The following is an 18,518-nucleotide window of genomic DNA, read 5'->3' as shown; positions in this document are numbered from 1 at the left end:
AAAAGTAATGTCTGTGTGTTAGTATATTGAGAGGCTCAGCAGCCATTGAAAGCAATTGCTTCGTGCTTAGTATAGACAGTGTAATGGAAAGTAAAAACATATATATATAATTATGTGTATGCATTAAGGAGTCTCTTCTATCCAATGCCCAACAGAAAGTATAAAGATAAATATGACTGATTTGAGCTCAGTTTCCTTTACGGAATTCACACATTACTGTAGTTTATGGGAGTGGCATAAAGTGACAGGGTCTCTAAGTTTGTTTCTCGTTGCATTGATGAAACAACACATTAGAGCCACATCATTCCTATCATGCATTGCTGTATTGTGCTGTAACAAGCAATCCTATGTAATAAGACACGAAACACTGAATATGTAACCGAAAGACTAACCAATCATTTAGCAATATCTTAGAAATTCAGTCTGCAGAAAAAATGAAAAACTGTCTTCAAAATGAGTTTTGCTACAGGCATTACCTTGACATCGACCCAAATAATTGACTTCAATTTTCTCCTGTTTCTGGCACGATGCCTCTTTGATTTGACATGGATTATCGTAAGATTTCCCATCGGAAGCACAAACTGGATTGAAACTGATGTGGGAGCAGTCAATGTTACATACACACCTAGAAAATCACAAAAGTAAAGTATTTTAAAATACAAACTGCAAGACTGAAACAAGTTACTGCAAACTTTGCTTTAGTTTTATCAATTAGAAAGAAAATGTCAAAGCTTTATTTTTCTTATTATTGAGCAGCATTTTCTATGTGTACGCCTCTGGATTGTAGGGTCTTGTAACGAGCAAGTGGAGAGAATTTGATATTAATATACAAGGGACAGTTATCAGTAATTAAAACATTTTTTTATGTACTGTGAATACAATTTTCCCTTCTTATCAGATACAGTCATGGCCGTAAATGTTGGCACCCCTGAAATTTTACAAGAAAATTAAGTATTTCTCACAGAAAAGTATTGCAGTAACACATGTTTTGCTATACACATGTTTATTCCCTTTGTGTGTATTGGAACAAAACCAAAAAAGAGAGAAAAAAATGCTAATTGGACATAACTCCAAACTCCAAAAATTATTGTCACCCTTTCAAAATTGTGGATAAATAAGATTGTTTCAAGCATGTGATGCTCCTTTAAACTCACCTGGGCAAAGTAACCGGTGTGGGCACAATAAAAATCACACATGAAAGCAGATAAAAAGGTGAGAAGTTCACTTAGTCTTTGCACTGTGTGTGCCACACTAAGCATGGACAACAGGAAGAGGAGAAAAGAACTGTCTGAGAACTTGAGAACCAAAATTGTGGAAATATATCAACAATCTCAAGGTTACAAGTCCATTTCCAGAGATCTAGATTTGCCTTTGTCCACAGTACGCAACATTATCAAGAAGTTTGCAACCCATGGCACTGTAGCTAATCCCCCTGGGCATGGACAGAAGAGAAAAAATGATGAAAGGTGTCAACGCAGGATAGTCCAGATGGTGGATAAGCAGCCCCAAACAAGTTCCAAATATATTCAAGCTGTCCTGCAGGCTCAGGGAGCATCAGTGTCAGTGCAAACTATCCGTCGACTTTTAAATGAAATGAAACGCTATGGCAGGAGACCCAGGAGGACCCCACTGCTGACAAAGAGACATAAAAAAGCAAGACTACCTTTTGCAAAAATGAACTTGAGTAAGCCAAAATCCTTCTGGTAAAAAGTCTTGTAGACAGATGAAACCAAGATAGAGCTTTTTGGTATAGCACATCATTCTACTGTTTACCAAAAATGGAATGAAGCCTTCAAAGAACAGAACACAGTACCTACAGTAACATATGGTGGAGGTTCATTGATGTTTTGGGGTTGTTTTTGCTGCCTCTGGCACTGGGTGCCTTGAATGTGTGCAAGGTATCATGAAATCTGAGGATTACCAACGGACTTTGGGGCGCACTGTAGAGCCCAGTGTCAGAAAGCTGGGTTTGCGTCCGAGATCTTAGGTCTTCTAGCAGGACAATGACTCCAAACATAAGTAAAAAAGCACCTAGAAATGGATGGCAACAAAGCGCTGGAGAGTTCTAAAGTGGCCGGCAATGAGTCTGGATCTAAATCCCATTGAACACCTTTGGAGAGATCTTAAAATTGCAGTTTTTTCCTCCCAATCGGGTTTTGTTCCAATACACACAAAGGGAATAAACATGTGTACTTCAATACTTTTCGATGAGAAAAACGTCATTTTCAGGGGTGCCACAATTTACGGCCATGACTATATATTCTGGATTACTACACACTATTGCCAAATCTTGTACCTGCAGATAATGACTAACTCTAAAGACCCTTTTACATGGGCTGATGATTGGGGTAATTATCAAGACTTCTTAGGAAGGTTTGTTCCACATAATTGCCCTGTGCAATGTTGCTGCAGATCACTCAATGAACAAGCAAGCTGATTCACTCAGTGAAAGCATCAGTAATGCAGGCACTAAAATCCTTTCTAGGCAGCAGATCATAGGGATAAGCAATTTCTGCAAAGATCACCTGTCCTTATACAGATATATGATATAATGATTCATACAGCTCCTACCTCCTCTGACAAAGAGACTGCTTGTTCCTGATAAATCCTACAGAGCCAAACCATAAAAAGGAGCCTTTAAAGGGTATGTGTAATCAGAAAATGACATTATTTAAATCTCATTTTTATGTTTAATATAGTTTAAAATAATTTTTGGTTGTGTTATTTTTAATTTCCATGTCAATATCTATAATTAAACAAAAAAACTAAAATCCTGCAGTTTTTGCTCTGACCACTAAGCCTAATAATTGGTGCCACTTTTGGTCTGTACATATGACTTTACTGTAGTTCCCTTCTTATCTGTACACAGAGGTGATATTATTTGAGGCAGGATTAGAATGACAGATAAGACAGGATCCATCATTCACAATAGGTGACTGTCAAACCCCACATAATCATCTTCAGATAATAGGTTAAAAAATCTGCAATCAGAAAATAAATTACAAAAACAGATTAGAAAAAAGGAGATATGTTACTGTTAAATTATATGTGATTGATATTTAATATAAAGTATGTATTACACAACACAGTGACACCATTTATAGTGATACACAAGGGTGATGGGAGGTCTGTATGGGAAAGTCAAGACCTATATTTGAAGTCTACCATATATGACAATGTAAAAGCCCATACATTAGTAAATACAGACCTGTATCTATGGTATAAATGACTGACAGGGACAGACAAGGGGTGGTCTTCTTACACTCACTCTCAAGTCTGTTGGGGGTTGTGTTTTGCTGGCTAGAGATGAAGAGCCTTGAGAAGAGGATTCCTGACCTTAAACAATGATACTTTAAGGACATTCTCTCATGGACAATAGATTAAGACTTTTCCTAAACTATTTATGTAAGTAATCAACTCTTATGAAGACTGAAAATAAATCACATTATTCATTTTTATATACCTCTTGTTGAATCCTAGTGATAAGTCCTCCAGGTGTTCTTTACGCCAAATAAGCATACACCAGATTTGGAGAGTATTACCAAATCAGGTTGATATATTTTTCATACATAAATATATTACACTTAGAGACATATTACGATTGGCGAGCTACCATACTGCATATTGAAGCTTGAAAGAATTATCAAGCTTTAATAAGTCGGAGAATCTAAGAGGAAACATCTAAAGGAGGACAACAAGTGCCAGACGTACCAAGACGTGCTGATGACAGAAGCCCAGCCTTGAATATACTGTGAGTATGGAAATAATACATTCTATTGCTGATAAGAGTAGATTACGTTTAAGCCTGGTGAAAAGTACGATTTGCTGAAGATATGGTTTGATTTATATACAGAATTTGAAAAGGAAAACAATTGTATTTTAGTCAGAAAAGAGACAGAGAAAATAAGGAATATTTTCCATATGCTGAAGGTCTTTCACAGACTACCAACCACAGATGCTGCAATCTATAAAGATGCATCAATTGAGGGTGGAATCGGCAATAAAGTAGAGGAAAGTAAGAATAATGAGGATTAGAGTTGAGCTGACACCTGGATGTTCGGGATCGATGGGTTCGGCCGAACTTCAGAAAAATGTTCGAGTTCGGGACTTGACCCCAAACCCGTACCCCGTTGAAGTCAATAGGGACCCAAACTTTTGACAACTAAAATGGCTGTAAACATGTCATGGAAAGGGCTTGAGGACTGCAAATGGCATCAAAATGTGGTTAAGAGCATGGCAAGTGCTCTGCAAACAAAAGTGTATTTGGAAATGACCTTAAATAACATAAAATACGTAAAATATATATATATATATATATATATATATATATATATATATATAATAATCGTGATCTAGGAGGACGAGGTCCATATGGAGTAGGAGGTTGAGGAGGTGGTGGATGTGGCGGTGTAGGTGGAAGCGGCGGTGGAGAAGGAGGAGTTAGCCTACACAGTTTTTTTATTTTTAAATGTATTCAAAAAATTTAAATTAGGGTACACCCAAAAACATTGGGAAATATAACCTGTGATAACCCCCTCCAGTTGTGCTAAACACACTTTCAGACAATACACTGGCTGCAAGGCAGGCCAGCACCTCCAAGGCATAAAGGGCAAGCTTAGGTCATGTGCCCAATTTGGAGACCCAGAAGTTGAAGGGGACAGACCCATCATTCAGTACGTGTAGGTGTGTGTGTATATATACTGCTCCACCATGTTGCACGTCCCCGTGATGTCCATGATCCAATTGGATATCTTCTCTATCAATTTTTGATGTTCTTTTATGCGCCTACCATGGAGATCACGGGTGGCGTGGATTCAGGTTTCCAGGCCAGAGAGGGAGCCTGAGAAAGGGATATCACATCCAAGGGAGGTCAATGGATGAAATTAAATGTAATCAAGCAGAAATATGGGACAAAATATTGAAGCATAAGCTTCCAAGTTAAGGAGGGGGCAAGCGGCAATTACCCACTCCCGACTCGGGAAGGTAGTGACGATAAATAACAATACAGGACTCTTAAGATGCCCTATTATTGGAATGATTAATAAAAAATTACAAGGAATGTCACTGCAGTATTTTGGATTAGGAAAAGTTAGACCGGAGAGGCCCTGCTGACGCTTTGTTGACTCTAGATAACTTCTGCCTGATCGCATGTCCCTGTGACGTCCACCATCCATTTGGATATCTTCTCTATCAACTTTATATGTTCTTTTCTGAACCTATCATGTTGATCACAGTTATCGGCGAATCAGGATTCCACCCCGGAGAGGGAACGTGAGAAAGAGAGATAAATGGATGAAATTTTATTATGATCAAGCAGAAATATGGGAAAAGTTATTGAGGTGCAAATGTGGGACAAATTATTGAAGCACAAATGTGGGACAAATTATTGAAGCGCAAATATGGGACAACTTGTTAAAGTTTAAGCATTGAATGAAAGGAGGTGGCGCGCATCAATTAAAGAAGAATTTCTGAAATTTTATTCCACGTCACCTATGCAGAGCAGGGGTTTATTCACGTCCAAAATTGTAAAATGTGAACCCAAGAATGTAACAGAAAAATTACTGAAATGTATAAACCTGTCTACTTGGTAGAGTAGGGATCTATGACAGAAAAAAAAAAAATGTTTATTGTCGAAAATGTAAAAACAAAAATATTGAAAAATGTGTGAATTTCTTTAACCTGTCTACTAGGTATAGCAGTGGTATATCTCACCCAAAAATGTAACAAAGTAGTGAAATGACATAAAATAAAATAAGTACTAAAAAAAACTTTATTTATGAGGTGGAGTTCCATATGGAGTAGGAGTTTGAGGAGGCGGTGGACGTAGTGGTGTAGGTGGAAGCGGCAGTGGAGGAGGACGAGGTAGCCAACACTGATTTTTGGTTTTTATTTTTAATTAAATTTTAAATTAGGGTACACTCTAAAAGAGTGTGAAATATTCAAAATACAAGAATGAGCAATTGTGCTGTAGTATGACAATGGCTGGTTAAGGCCAGTATACATGTCTATTCTGCACAAGGTACGGACAAGTCCTGTGGGATCCATGCCTGGTTCATTTTAATGAACATGAGCTTGTCCACATTGGCTGTGGACTGGCGGCTGAGCTCGTATATGATGACCCCCCCTGCCATGCTAAACACACGTCTAGATAATACACTGGCTGCAGAGCAGGCCAGCACCTCCAAGCCGTAAAGGGCAAGCTCAGGCCTTGTGCCTAATTTGGAGACCCAGAAGTTGAAGGAGGCAGACTCGGATTCAGTACGTGTAGGTGTGTGAACACATATTGCTCCACCATGTTGGTGAAATGCTGCCTCCTGCTAAGACGTTCCATATCAGCTGTTGGTGCTGGTTGTTGTGGTGTGCTGACAAAGCTTTTCCACATTTTGGCCATGCTAACCCTGCCTTCTGAGGTGCTGGTGGTGCCCCAGCTGCGTTGGCGACCTCTTCCTCTTTCTCTGCCTTCGCCTTGTGCTTCCACTGTGCCCCCGCTGTCAGGTGGGAATGCCACTAGCAGAGCGTCTACCAGCATGAGCTTGAACTCGCGCATCTTACAATCACTCGCCAGTGACAGAATTAAGGATGGTGCGTTGTCCTTGATCCAGCAGCGTGGCCACCCAGTAATCAGCACAAGTTAGGATGTGGGCAACTCGGCGGTCGTTGCAGAGACACTGCAGCATGTGATCTCTCATGTATGCTAGGCTGCCCAGAGGCAACGAAAAGCTGTCCTCTGTGGGAGGTGTATCGTCTGTCCTCTAAATCCCCCCCAGCCACCCACCAGTGATGGCCATGAGCTGGTCTGGGTGCCACCCTGCTGTGAAAAGGTTCCTCCTCCTCCTCCTCCATCTCCTCCACCTTGTCATCCTCCAGAACTGTGCCCTGGCTGGACAATTGTGTACCTGGCGTTTGTAGGTGCAGGAACCCACCCCAGGAGCCACTTGCAAAGGACTGGCCGAAAAAACCCTACGAAATGATCCCTCTTTCCCCTCCTCCTGTGCAACAATCTCTTCCATCATTGCCAGCAGCGTTTTTTCAAGCAGGCATAGAAGTGGGATACTAACTCTGAGAATGGCGTTATCGGCACTGGCCATGTTGGTGGAGTACTTGAAACAGTGCAACAAGGAACGGAGGTCTCGCATGGAGGCCCAGTCATTGGTGGGGAAGTGGTGCTGTTCCGCCGAGCGACTCACCCATGCGTGCTGCAGCTGAAACTCCACTATCGCCTGCTGCTGCTCGCACAGTCTGGCCAGCATGTGCAAGGTGGAGTTCCACCTTGTGGACACATCGCATATGAGGTGGTGAGCGGGAAGGCCGAAGTTACGCTGCAGCGCTGACAGGTGAGCAGCAGCAGGGTGAGAACGACAAAGCGGCCCTCACTTTATGCAGCAGCTCTGACATATCTGGGTAATTTTAAAGGAATCTCTGCACCACCAAATTAAGCTCATGCGCCAGGCAAGGGATGTGCTGACCGGATGAGGAGGAAAAAGCAACTGAAATGCCCTGCAATTCTCGGCTGTTCCGCCAAGTGACTCACCCGCACGTGCTGCAGCTGAAACTCCACTATCGCCTGCTGCTGCTCGCACAGTCTGGCCAGCATATGCAAGGTGGAGATCCATCTTGTGGGCACGTCGCATATGAGAGGTGAGCGGGAAGGACAAAGTTTTGCTGCAGCGCTGACAGGCGAGCAGCAGCAGGTTGAGAACGATGAAAGCGCGCACAGACGGCCCGCACTTTATGCAGCAGCTCTGACATATCGGGGCAATTTTTAAGGAATTTCTGCACCACCAAATTCAGCATATGCACCAGGCAAGGGATGTGCATCAAACCGGCTAGTCCCAGAGCTGCTACGAGATTTTGTTCATTATCGTACACTACCAGGCCAGGCTTGAGGCTCACTGGCACCAACTACTCATCGGTCTGTTGTTCAGGGCCCGTCCATAGCTTCTGCACGGTGTAGGGTTTGTCCCCAAAACAGATACGTTTTAAAACTGCCTGCTGTCGTTTACCCCTGGTTGTGCTGAAGTTGGCGGGGAAGATGTTATGCTGACCAGATGAGTTGCCATTAGAGGATGAGGAAGCAGAGTAGGAGGCGGAAGCAACAGAAGGCAAACTGAAGCGCCCTGCAATCCTCGGTGGTGGAAGGACATGCGCCAAACTGCTGTCCGCCTCAGTCCCAGCCGCCACTGCATTTACCCGGTGTGCTGTTATGGAGGTATGACGTCACTGACCGTGCTTACTGGTCCACGTATCCGTAGTGAGGTGCACCTTGTCACAGATGATGTTGCACATTGCACACCTGATTTTGTCCCCCACTTGGTTGTGCAGGGAAGGAATGGCTCGCCTGGAAAAGTAGTGGCGGTTGGGCACGACGTACTGTGGGACAGCCACCACTTGAAGGCCTTTAAAACTCTGTCTCCACCAGATGGAATGACAGCATTTCAAAGGCCAGTAATTTAGAAATGCTGGCATTCAGGGCTAGGGATTGCTTCCTCTTCCTCTTTGTTTGGGAGATGGAGAGCTGAGTGCTTCTGTGGGACATTGTGGAGATGCTTGGTGACACAGGTGGTGGTGTTGCTGGTAGATCCTCTGTTTCCGGGCTGCAAGGTGGCACTGTCACTCCAGAGGTGGATGAAGAGGCCGCGACTGCAGCAGAAGAGGAAGCAGGAGGAGTCAGAGACCTTTCTTGGTTTTTGAGGTGTCTACTCCACTGCAGCTCGTGCTTTGCACTTAAAGGGAACCTGTCACTGGGATTTTGGGTATAGAGCTGAAAGCATGGGTTGCTAGATGGCCATTAGCACATCCGCAATACCCATTCCCCAAAGCTCTGTGTGCTTTTATTGTGTAAAAAAAATGATTCAATACATATGCAAATTAACCTGAGATGAGTCCTGTCCCTGACTCCTCTCACATACAGGTCTCATCTCTGGTTAATTTGCATATGAATCAAATTATTATTTTTTTACACAATAAAAGCACACAGAGCTATGGGACTGGATATTGTGGATGTGCTAGTGGCCATCTAGCAACCCATGTCCTCAGCTCTATACACAAAATCCCGGTGACCGGTTCCCTTTAAATGTCTGGTCATGCAGGTTGTGCTCAGGTTGAGAACGTTTATGCCTTGCTTCGGGCTCTGATTGCACAGCATGCAAACCACTCGTGTCTTGTCGTCAGCACATTGTCTAAAGAACTGCCATGCCAGGGAACTCCTTGGAGCTGGCTTTGGTGTGCTCAGGTCCCTTGCTGCGGTGGGCAGTAGGAGGCGTACTGTCTAGAGGATGGCCGCTCTGCTTTTGCACCCTGCTCCCTCTTCTGCTGTGCTGGTGGCTCGGTGCGACCACCGCCTCTCCCTCCGAACTACATAGGTCACTCGCATGACCTTGATTCCATGTGGGGTCGAGGACCTCATCGTCCTCCACATCATCTCCTACCCAGTCTTCACCTCTGACTTCCTTGTCGGTCTGCACACATTTGAAAGCCCCAGCAGTTGGCATCTGTGTTTCGTCATCATCCGAGACGTGCTGCGATGGTCCTCCCATGTACTCATCTTGAAAGATAAGTGGTTGGGCATCCGTGCAATCAATCTTTTCCACTTATGGGGCAGGGCTAGGTGGATGGCCCTGGGAAACCCTGCTAACAGAGTCATCAAAAAGCAGAAGAGACTGCTGCATGACTTGTGGCTCAGACTGCTTGGCTGATTTGCAAGGGGGTGAGGTAAAAGACTGATGGACATCGGCTGCAGGTGCCAACTGTGGTATTTCAGCAGGAGACTGGGTGGGAGACAATGTGAAGGCACTGGATCCACTGTCAGCAACCCAATCTACTATTGCCTGTACTTGTTCAGGCCTCACCATTCGTAGAGCGGCATTAGGCCCGACCAAATACCGCTGCAGGTTTTGTTGCCTACTCACACCTGAGGAAGTAGTTTGACCACGTCCTCTCCCTGCAACAGGAGCTCCACCAGCAGCACCACGACCTGGGCCAAGTCCCTTATTTGACGCTCTCCTCATATTTTTCAAATTTAGGATCTTGCCCTAAATGGGTGTTTAGTATAATAGAACGACAGTATGTAAATGGTGTATCTCACACGGTCTGAACCAGTGTACGCCTAAATTAAATATTTATTTGCCCAAAATGGCTATATTTCAAATGCCTGAATCAAACCCCTGTATGTAGAGGGAGTATCTCACACGGTCTGAACCAGTGTTGTCCTGAATTCAATATTTCTTTGCCCAAAATAGCTGTATTTCAAATGGCTGTATTTCAAATGCCTGATTAAAACCCCTGTATGTAGAGGGGGTATTTCACACGGTCTGAACCAGTGTAGGCCTGAATTCTATATTTCTTTGCCCAAAATGGATGTATTTTGAATCCCTGAATCAAACACCTGTATGTAGAGGGAGTATCTCACAGGGCCTGAACCAGTGTAGGCCTAAAATTAAATATTTCTTTGCCCAAAATGGTTGTATTTCAAATAGCTGTATTTCAAATCCCTGAATCAAACCCCTGTATGTAGAGGGAGTATCTCACATGGTCTGAACCGGTGTAGGCCCAAATTAAATATTTATTTGCACAAAATGTCTGTATTTCAAATGGCTGTATTTCAAATGCCTGCATTAAACCCCTGTATGTACATCTGGAAAATACTGTTTTTTGAAAAAAATAAAAAGTATGTTTTTCAAACCCCAGAAAATTTTGGATGGATTTCTACCTTAACGCTGGGTTCAGACCTGAGCGTACTTGAACGTACGCTCTGTATGCGCGATTGTACGGGCGTTTGCAATCGCGCATACAGAGCCCTTTGTCGCGCGTTCCCGCTGAAGTCTATGTACGGGAACGCGCGACAAGACGCCCCAAATAAGCTCCTTTACTTCTTAGGTCGTCGGGCGTTTTACAGTGCGATCGTACGCGCTGTAAAACGCTCAGGTGAGAACCATTCCCATAGGGAATCATTGGTTCTTGCCTGTTGAGCGTTTTACAGCGCGTAGGAACGTGCTGTAAAACGCTCAGGTCTGAACCCAGCCTAAATTGCACAATGACTAATCCAGATGTTGTAGTTTGCCCCCCCCCCAAAAAAAATTGGTGATTTGCAATGCCCCAAAAGCCCAGATGCAGTGCTGGTACACTGAGCTTGCATAAAATGGTCGCCGCCGCCACCCACCTAACTAACAAAATTATAAAAGTTATTTTTTTGGGGGTCAATGGCCTCAGAGCAGGGTGAAACGATTGTGCCCTGCACCCACACAACTATTTCTCTGTAGTTCGCTGAGTTAGATTCTCTCCTATTCTCTTCCTGAAATCACAAGTCCAGAAGCATCCTTTCCCTACACTTGTAACAGCAGAGTGACGTGCAGCGCTACGTGACTCAAGCTTATATAGAGCCTGGGTCACATGCTGTTCTGGTCAATCACAGCCATGCCATTAGTAGGCATGGCTGTGATGGCTTCTAAGGTCAGCTAGTTAACTGCTTGTTGATCGGCTCCTGTGCAGCCTTTCAAAAAGCGCCAAGAAAGCGCCGAACACCGACCCAAACTTTTACGGAAATGTTCGGGGTGCAAAAATCCTAAAGTTTGGTACGAACCCGAACTTTACAGTTCCGGTTCGCTCAACCCTAATCCTAGAGTGTCAGCTGAAGACTTACAAAATTCTCTGGCATATGCTAACATCCCTGTTAGCAAATCTACGATACGTAAAACACTAAACAAGAATAGATTTCATGGGAGGATACCACAAAGGAAGCAACTGCAGTGCAAAAAAAACATTGCTGCATGTTTACAGTTTGCGCAAGAGCATCTGGATAATCCACAGCAGTACTGGCAAAAGTTTCTTTGGACAGATGAAACCAAAGTTGAGTTGTTTGGAAGAAACACACAACACTATGTGTGGAGAAAGAGGCACAGCACACCAACATCAAAACCTCATGCCAACTGTGAAGTATGGTGGTCGGGGCATCATGGTTTGGGGCTGCTTTACTGCATCAAGGCCTGGATGGATTGCTATCATCTGTAACGGTCACGTACACACACACAGGGGGGAGGATAGTGACCACTGTGCTCCACCCTCACCCCTGGCCCTGCCTACTTGCCTCATGAGTCCTGATGACAGGGGTCAACTAGATGGCAGTTCCTAACTTAGGATATGTGCGTGAAGGACAGACAAGACAAATAACGGATAGTGAACGGACCGGATCAAAACCAAGAGGACAACACAGTACAGAGGGATAAGCCGGGGTCATAAATACCAGGAGAGTCGAGAAGTACCAAAGCAGTTTGCAAAGAATAGTCAGATGGAAGCCGAGGTCAATATACCAGGAAGGATGCACTGTACAGGAGGAGCAGGCAAAGGATCGTCAGGGAACAGGATCAGGTAAGTACACAGGTATTCAACAACTGCCCTGCCACAGGTATTCAACAATGGCTGCACATTATCCCCAGTCAACAAAGCCCGCTGCCTTGGAGTGACCTTAGATTCTGCCCTTTCCTTCCGACCGCACATCCAAGCCCTTTCCACCACCTGCCGCCTCCAACTCTAAAACATCTCCCGCATCCGTGCTTTCCTTAACTTCGAATCTGCGAAAATGCTCGTACATGCCCTCATTATCTCCCGCCTAGACTACTGCAACATTCTCCTCTGTGGCCTTCCATCTAGCACCCTCGCACCCCTCCAATCTATCCTCAACTCTGCTGCCCGACTAATCCACCTCTCACCTTATTACTCCTCTGCCTCTCCCCTCTGCCAATCCCTTCACTGGCTCCCCATTGCCCAACGAATCCACTTCAAAGTACTGACAAACGCATACAAGGCCGTCCATAACCTGTCCCCTCCCTACATCTCTGAGCTACTTTCCCGATACATCCCCACACGCACTCTCCGATCCTCACAAGACCTCCTTCTCTCTTCTCCTCTTATCGCCTCTTCCCACAATCGACTCCAAGATTTCTCCAGTGCATCCCCCATACTCTGGAACTCGCTACCCCAACATATCAGACTCTCACCTACAGTGGAATCCTTCAAAAGAAACCTGAAAACCCACCTCTTCAGACAAGCCTACAACCAATGACCCTGCTGCCTCTATACCGCCATGACCAACTTAACCCGCACCTACTGTGTCCTTCTCCCATACCATGTAGATTGTAAGCCCTCACGGGCAGGGCCCTCTCTCCTTCTGTACCAGTTTGTAACTCATCTTGTTTATGATTAGTACAATTGTCTGTTATGTATGTACATCGCTTATCATATGTACAGCGCTATGGAATGAATGGCGCTTAAATAATAAATAATAATAATAATAAAAATATTAACTGCCAGGAACCTAAATTAACTGGCAACCTGTGGCCAGCAGGCTGCCTGTGATAATACTGGAGAGTGAGGGTCATGTGACGTGGCCAGCGTCACATGACCGACAGACCGACCAGTCAAGCACCTCGTGATTCGGTCGGCGCTCAAGGCAGACCTAGGAGCAGGGAGCCTCCCAGCTAGCAAAGCCACCCTGGGAACAAGGTCAAACACAGATCCTGACTTCCGAAGCTAAGCAGCAGGTCTGCACCCCGTTACATCATCAAAGGAAAAATGAATTGCCAAGTTTATCAAGACACTTTGCAGGAGAACTTAAGGCCATCTGTCTACCAGCTGAAGCTCAATAGAAGATGGGTGTTGCAACAGGACAATGACCCAAAGCATAGAAGTAAATGAACAACAGAATAGCTTAAACAGAAGCAAATATGCCTTCTGGAGAGACCCAGTCAGAGTCCTGACCTCAACCCTATTCAGATGCTATGGCATGACCTCAAGAAAGTGATTTACACCAGACATCCCAAGAATATTGCTGAACTGAAACAGTTCTGTAAAGCGATATGGTCAAGAATTACTCCTGACCGTTGTGCACGTCTGATCTGCAACTACAGGAAATGTTTGGTTGAAATGATTGCTGGCAAAGGAGGTTCAACCAGTTATTAAATCCAAGAGTTCACATACTTTTTCCACCTGCACTGTGAATGTTTACATGGTATGTTCAATAAAAACATGGTAATATTTAATTCTTTGTGTGGTATTAGTTTAAGCAGACTGTGATTGTCTATTGTTGTGACTTAGATGAAGATCAGATCACATTTTATGATCAATTTGTGCAGAAATCCATATCATTCCAAAGGGTTCACATACTTTTTCTTGCAACTATATATATATATATATATATATATATATATATATATATATCCTCAAACTTAACATTTGTAAGGATTTCAAGATTCCTACTGTATGGTAAAGCACTCATGTTTTGTTTATGCAGAAGGGAAGGTCACAGATGGTCAAGGCAGACTTATGTCTCTCAAAAGTTAAAGTCTAAAAATAATAGTCAAATTTAGTTAATTTGAGTCAATAAGTATTGGTATATGGAAGAAAACTGGCAGTCATCAATATTTGCCTTACAATGACTTAATTTCCTTAATAATTTATATTGTAATTTCCAAAGTGCATACAATAAATTGTAATATGTCAAGATATAAAAAAATAGAACATATAGAATGTACTTTGTGTTCTATACAATTATATTTTTTGTCACAGCTTTAGTTCCCTTGACATTTGACAAATCAAGTACATATAAAAGTGACGGACTACCTTCATCTGATGTCCTGAGCTTGGTCATATACTTTGTAGATAAATTCCCAAATCATATGATTTCATATCTATACATAGCCATCATGCCAATCCTCTGTAACTACTTTTAAAATGTGAGTGCCAAAGCTCCTTATTCAATCAAGTCTAGTCTATCAATTTTAAAAAGGAATCTTAATCTTTCAAACGAAAAAAAAAAAACTTTGCTACCTTAAAAAGATATTCCATTGTCACAAATTTCAGCATCAATGAATAGGAAACAGCACATGCTAGCCCTCCGTTTACCTGCACATTGTATGTTGCTCATAGTACATTCTGTTAGTATTTTGCCATAAACTGGTAAAGATTTTTATACTATACTTATTTCAACAAGTAGAACATTGAAATCAAAGATCTCTGATGTTTCCATTACTATACAAATTGGGATTTAGAACCTGGTGCATCACAGCATTCTATTTCATTCATTTATGACATACTGCATTAGTTTACTTATTAAGGACTTGATATTAGAAAATACTGCAATGTCTCCTTTCTAAAATGTTTTTTTTCTGGATGCATAACTTCCTATTTTGTAGAGTTGGATATACAATTTAATAATTGCCAGAATTATGTCAAAATTTGAAAACATTTTTTTCCCCTTTTTATTATTTTGACACCTTTTATACACTTTTTGTGACTTGTCAGTAAAAGAGGTGTAGCTTATTGGAAATGGGTGTGGCTTCACATGAAGGGGATGTGAGTTAGATGCAACATTGTGCACCAAAAATGTGTCAACAAATAGGTGGTGTAAAGTTACACTAGGCAGTTTAAAGGTGAGCCAGACCCATCATCCAACAGCCACTCTGATATGTGTGTTACCGTTTAGGACTGTTATGTCTACAATCAGGGGTGAATTGGCCATAGATGTTAGAGGGAAATTTCCCAGGGGGCCGGCCAGTGGAAGTTTTTGAGGATGCATTTTGTGCTGCTGGCAGTATTTTGTGATGTTCCCAGTCTGCCCCTGTCTACAATGTCTTACTTACTTTTTAGTAAATCTGTTTCCCAATGTTTTTCACACAAGACGTGCAGTAAATGTTTTTACACAGTTCTCCTACATCCCACCCCAGCCCACACATTTTCCTTCATGACCTCCATGGTGACCCTTCAGTTATGCAGTTTAAGCTTCCTCCACATTAAAAGGTATGGTATACAAATAAATGTGAAATAGGAGGTACAAGTATATAGATTGTCTATATTAACATATTCACAAATATTAAAGTAGTAAACAGTGATGAAATAGGTGTTGTTCCCAGGTCTATTTTACCTTTTGTAATTATAGTTTAATACTTCTTAGTTCACCTTCTCACAAGCCTTAGGTTATTGGACTAAATTTCCTATCTGTGCCTATGTACAATGAATCATCTGGTTAGGCAAGCCATCCTATCACATTAGGGCCCATGGGCAATCTAGCTGAACATGTCAATTCCCTTTGGCGTCTGTCACTTGAAGTATAGTCTCTTGCACTTGACCACTTCCGTGCTATAAAACTAAAGAAACATATCTTGAGCAGTTTGGATTTAAGAGATTGCTTTTTTTCCACTGCATGCCTTGTGGATCTTAGAAGAGTGTCTGGGTCCCAGGACACCTTAAATGATTCAGAATCGTATTTTAACATTCTAATGTACACATGGCATGTCATGAAGTAACCGTCTGTTATCTGCAGCCAGAATTTAATACAGATGAGCAGGCAATTAAGTCAGCAAAATGCTTACTAAAACATTACAATTAACCACTCTGTAGTAACCTGAATTGTATTTAGTATCATTTAGCTAACTCAAATATAACTTCTTAGTTTTTGGTTTATTGAAAAGATCTCCATTTACAGTAATAGACCAAGTTCTTTAACACCCTCCATCAGGCATCTCATCACTGATGTATATATTTCTACAGTACAGTTGCCTCTACAAGAACATTTGTGGATTTTTTTTTTATGCTGGAAGCTAAGGTACTTCCCAAAGCCTGTCTGCCTGCGTCTAACCTTAGCAATCTGAAACTGTAAGCATAAACGGACTATCACTGTGCTACAGAGTATCTCTTGGACTAAGGATGTGTGAATGGATGAATAATGCATTATTTAAGGTGGCCATATACATTAGATACGAATTGGATGATGGTTGAAAAACAGAAGAACACGCAAACAGCTGGTAAGTGATCTGTTCGCAGACATGGCCATACAAATTTTAGTTCATATTGGCCGTTAAAGTTGTTTAACTTGTTGGGGACACATGACATACCGGTACGTCATGATGTCCCGATACTTTAGGACACATGATGTACCGGTACATCATGTGTATTTCCGATCACTGCTGTGCAGCAGGTGGTGATCGGATCTGGGTACCTGCTGAAATCAATCAGCAGGCACCCTGGAACAATGCAGATGGGAGTCCTCTGATCCCCCCATATCGGCGATCGCTGCAAACCTCAGGTCAATTCAGGTTGGCAGCTCTATCGAAAGTTTCTGATCAGAAACTTCAAAGTTACCTAAATTTTCATTTTTAACTATCTCCCCCCTGCAGCCCTCATTATCTGACGGAGGGCTGTGCAGGGGGGAGGTGCGGGCGGTGCTGGGGGGGGGGGACAGCAGGGCAGGTGTGCGATCATCCCAACCGCCCCCTCTCATTTTCAGGATGGCCAAGCAGTTAGCAAGCACATTGCTGACACTCTGCTTGAAACGGCTGAGATCTGTGCTGTGATGTCAGCCGTTTAATCCATTCCATGCTGCGGTCCGTATGGACCGCTCTATGGAAGAGGTTAACAGGAAGCTCCCTCGCTCCCTCTCCTATCGGGGGCTGCTATGCTGTTTCAGCCCCTCATTCTTGATAGGATCACAGAGGGAGGGGGGCCCCCTCTCTCCCCATCACCCGCTGCTCTGTTGTGGCAGCGAGTGTTGGTTACTATAGCAACTGGACGCCTTTACAGGCTTCCGGCTGTCCATGGTGCTGATCAGACTTCTGCTAAAGGCAGAAGTCTGATCATACTTTGTAAAGTGAAAATACAGTACAGTGCACTATATAGTGTACTGTACTGTATTATACAGACATCAGACTCACTGGATCTTCAATAACCAAGTGGGTCTGGGTCAAAAAAATAAAAAAAAGTGAAAAAAAGTTAAAATAAAAAAAAATATTTATCACTGATTAAAAATAAAAAAATAAAATGTACTACACATATTAGGTATCACCGCGTCCGTAATAACCTGCTCTATAAAAATATCACATGACCTAACCCCTCAGGTGAATACCATAAAAAATAAAAACGTTGTAAAAAAAGCCTTTTTTTTCTTGTCAACTTACATCACTAAAAGTGTAATATCAAGCGATCAAAAAGTCATACGCACCCCAAAATAGTGCCAATCAAACCGTAATCTAGCCTTGAAAAAAAAATGAGCCCCTACACGAGACAGTCGCCCAAAAAATAAATAAGAATGTGGAGACACTAAATAATAACCAAAAAAAAAGTTGTCATATTTGGTATTGTCGCATCCGTGACAACCTGCTCTATAAAAATACCACATGATCTAATCTGTCAGATGAATGTTGTAAATAAGAAAAAATAAGAACGGTGTCAAAAAGTGTAATATAGAGCAACCAAAAATCATATGTACCCTAAAATAGTCACAATAAAACTGCCACCATTGACTGTAGTTTTCAAAATGAGGTTACTTTTATGGAGTTTCTACTCTAGGGGTGCATCAGGGGGGCTTCAAATGGGACATGGTGTCAAAAAAACAGTCTAGCAAAATCCCCTATCCAAAAACTGTTTGGCATTCCTTTCCTTCTGCGCCCTGCAGTGTGCCCGTACAGCAGTTTACGACCACATATGGGGTGTTTCTGCAAACTACAGAATCAGGGCCATAAATATAGAATTTT

At 42.7% G+C, this 18,518-nt stretch overlaps 1 protein-coding gene across 1 annotated transcript in view; it reads right to left on the bottom strand.

Annotated features, from left to right (window-relative positions):
• The window catches only part of TMEFF2 (transmembrane protein with EGF like and two follistatin like domains 2), a 1,197,396-nt gene that overhangs the window by 399,364 nt on the left and 779,514 nt on the right, over positions 1–18,518 (bottom strand). The window contains exon 6 of the mRNA XM_044303870.1: positions 477–625. Within this exon, the coding sequence (XP_044159805.1) occupies positions 477–625 (149 nt within the window). The remainder of the gene's footprint in view (positions 1–476; positions 626–18,518) is intronic.

The sequence above is a fragment of the Bufo gargarizans genome, chromosome 8, assembly GCF_014858855.1.
Source record: "Bufo gargarizans isolate SCDJY-AF-19 chromosome 8, ASM1485885v1, whole genome shotgun sequence".
Lineage (NCBI taxonomy): Eukaryota > Metazoa > Chordata > Amphibia > Anura > Bufonidae > Bufo > Bufo gargarizans.
This window is presented reverse-complemented; position numbering and strand designations above follow the sequence as displayed.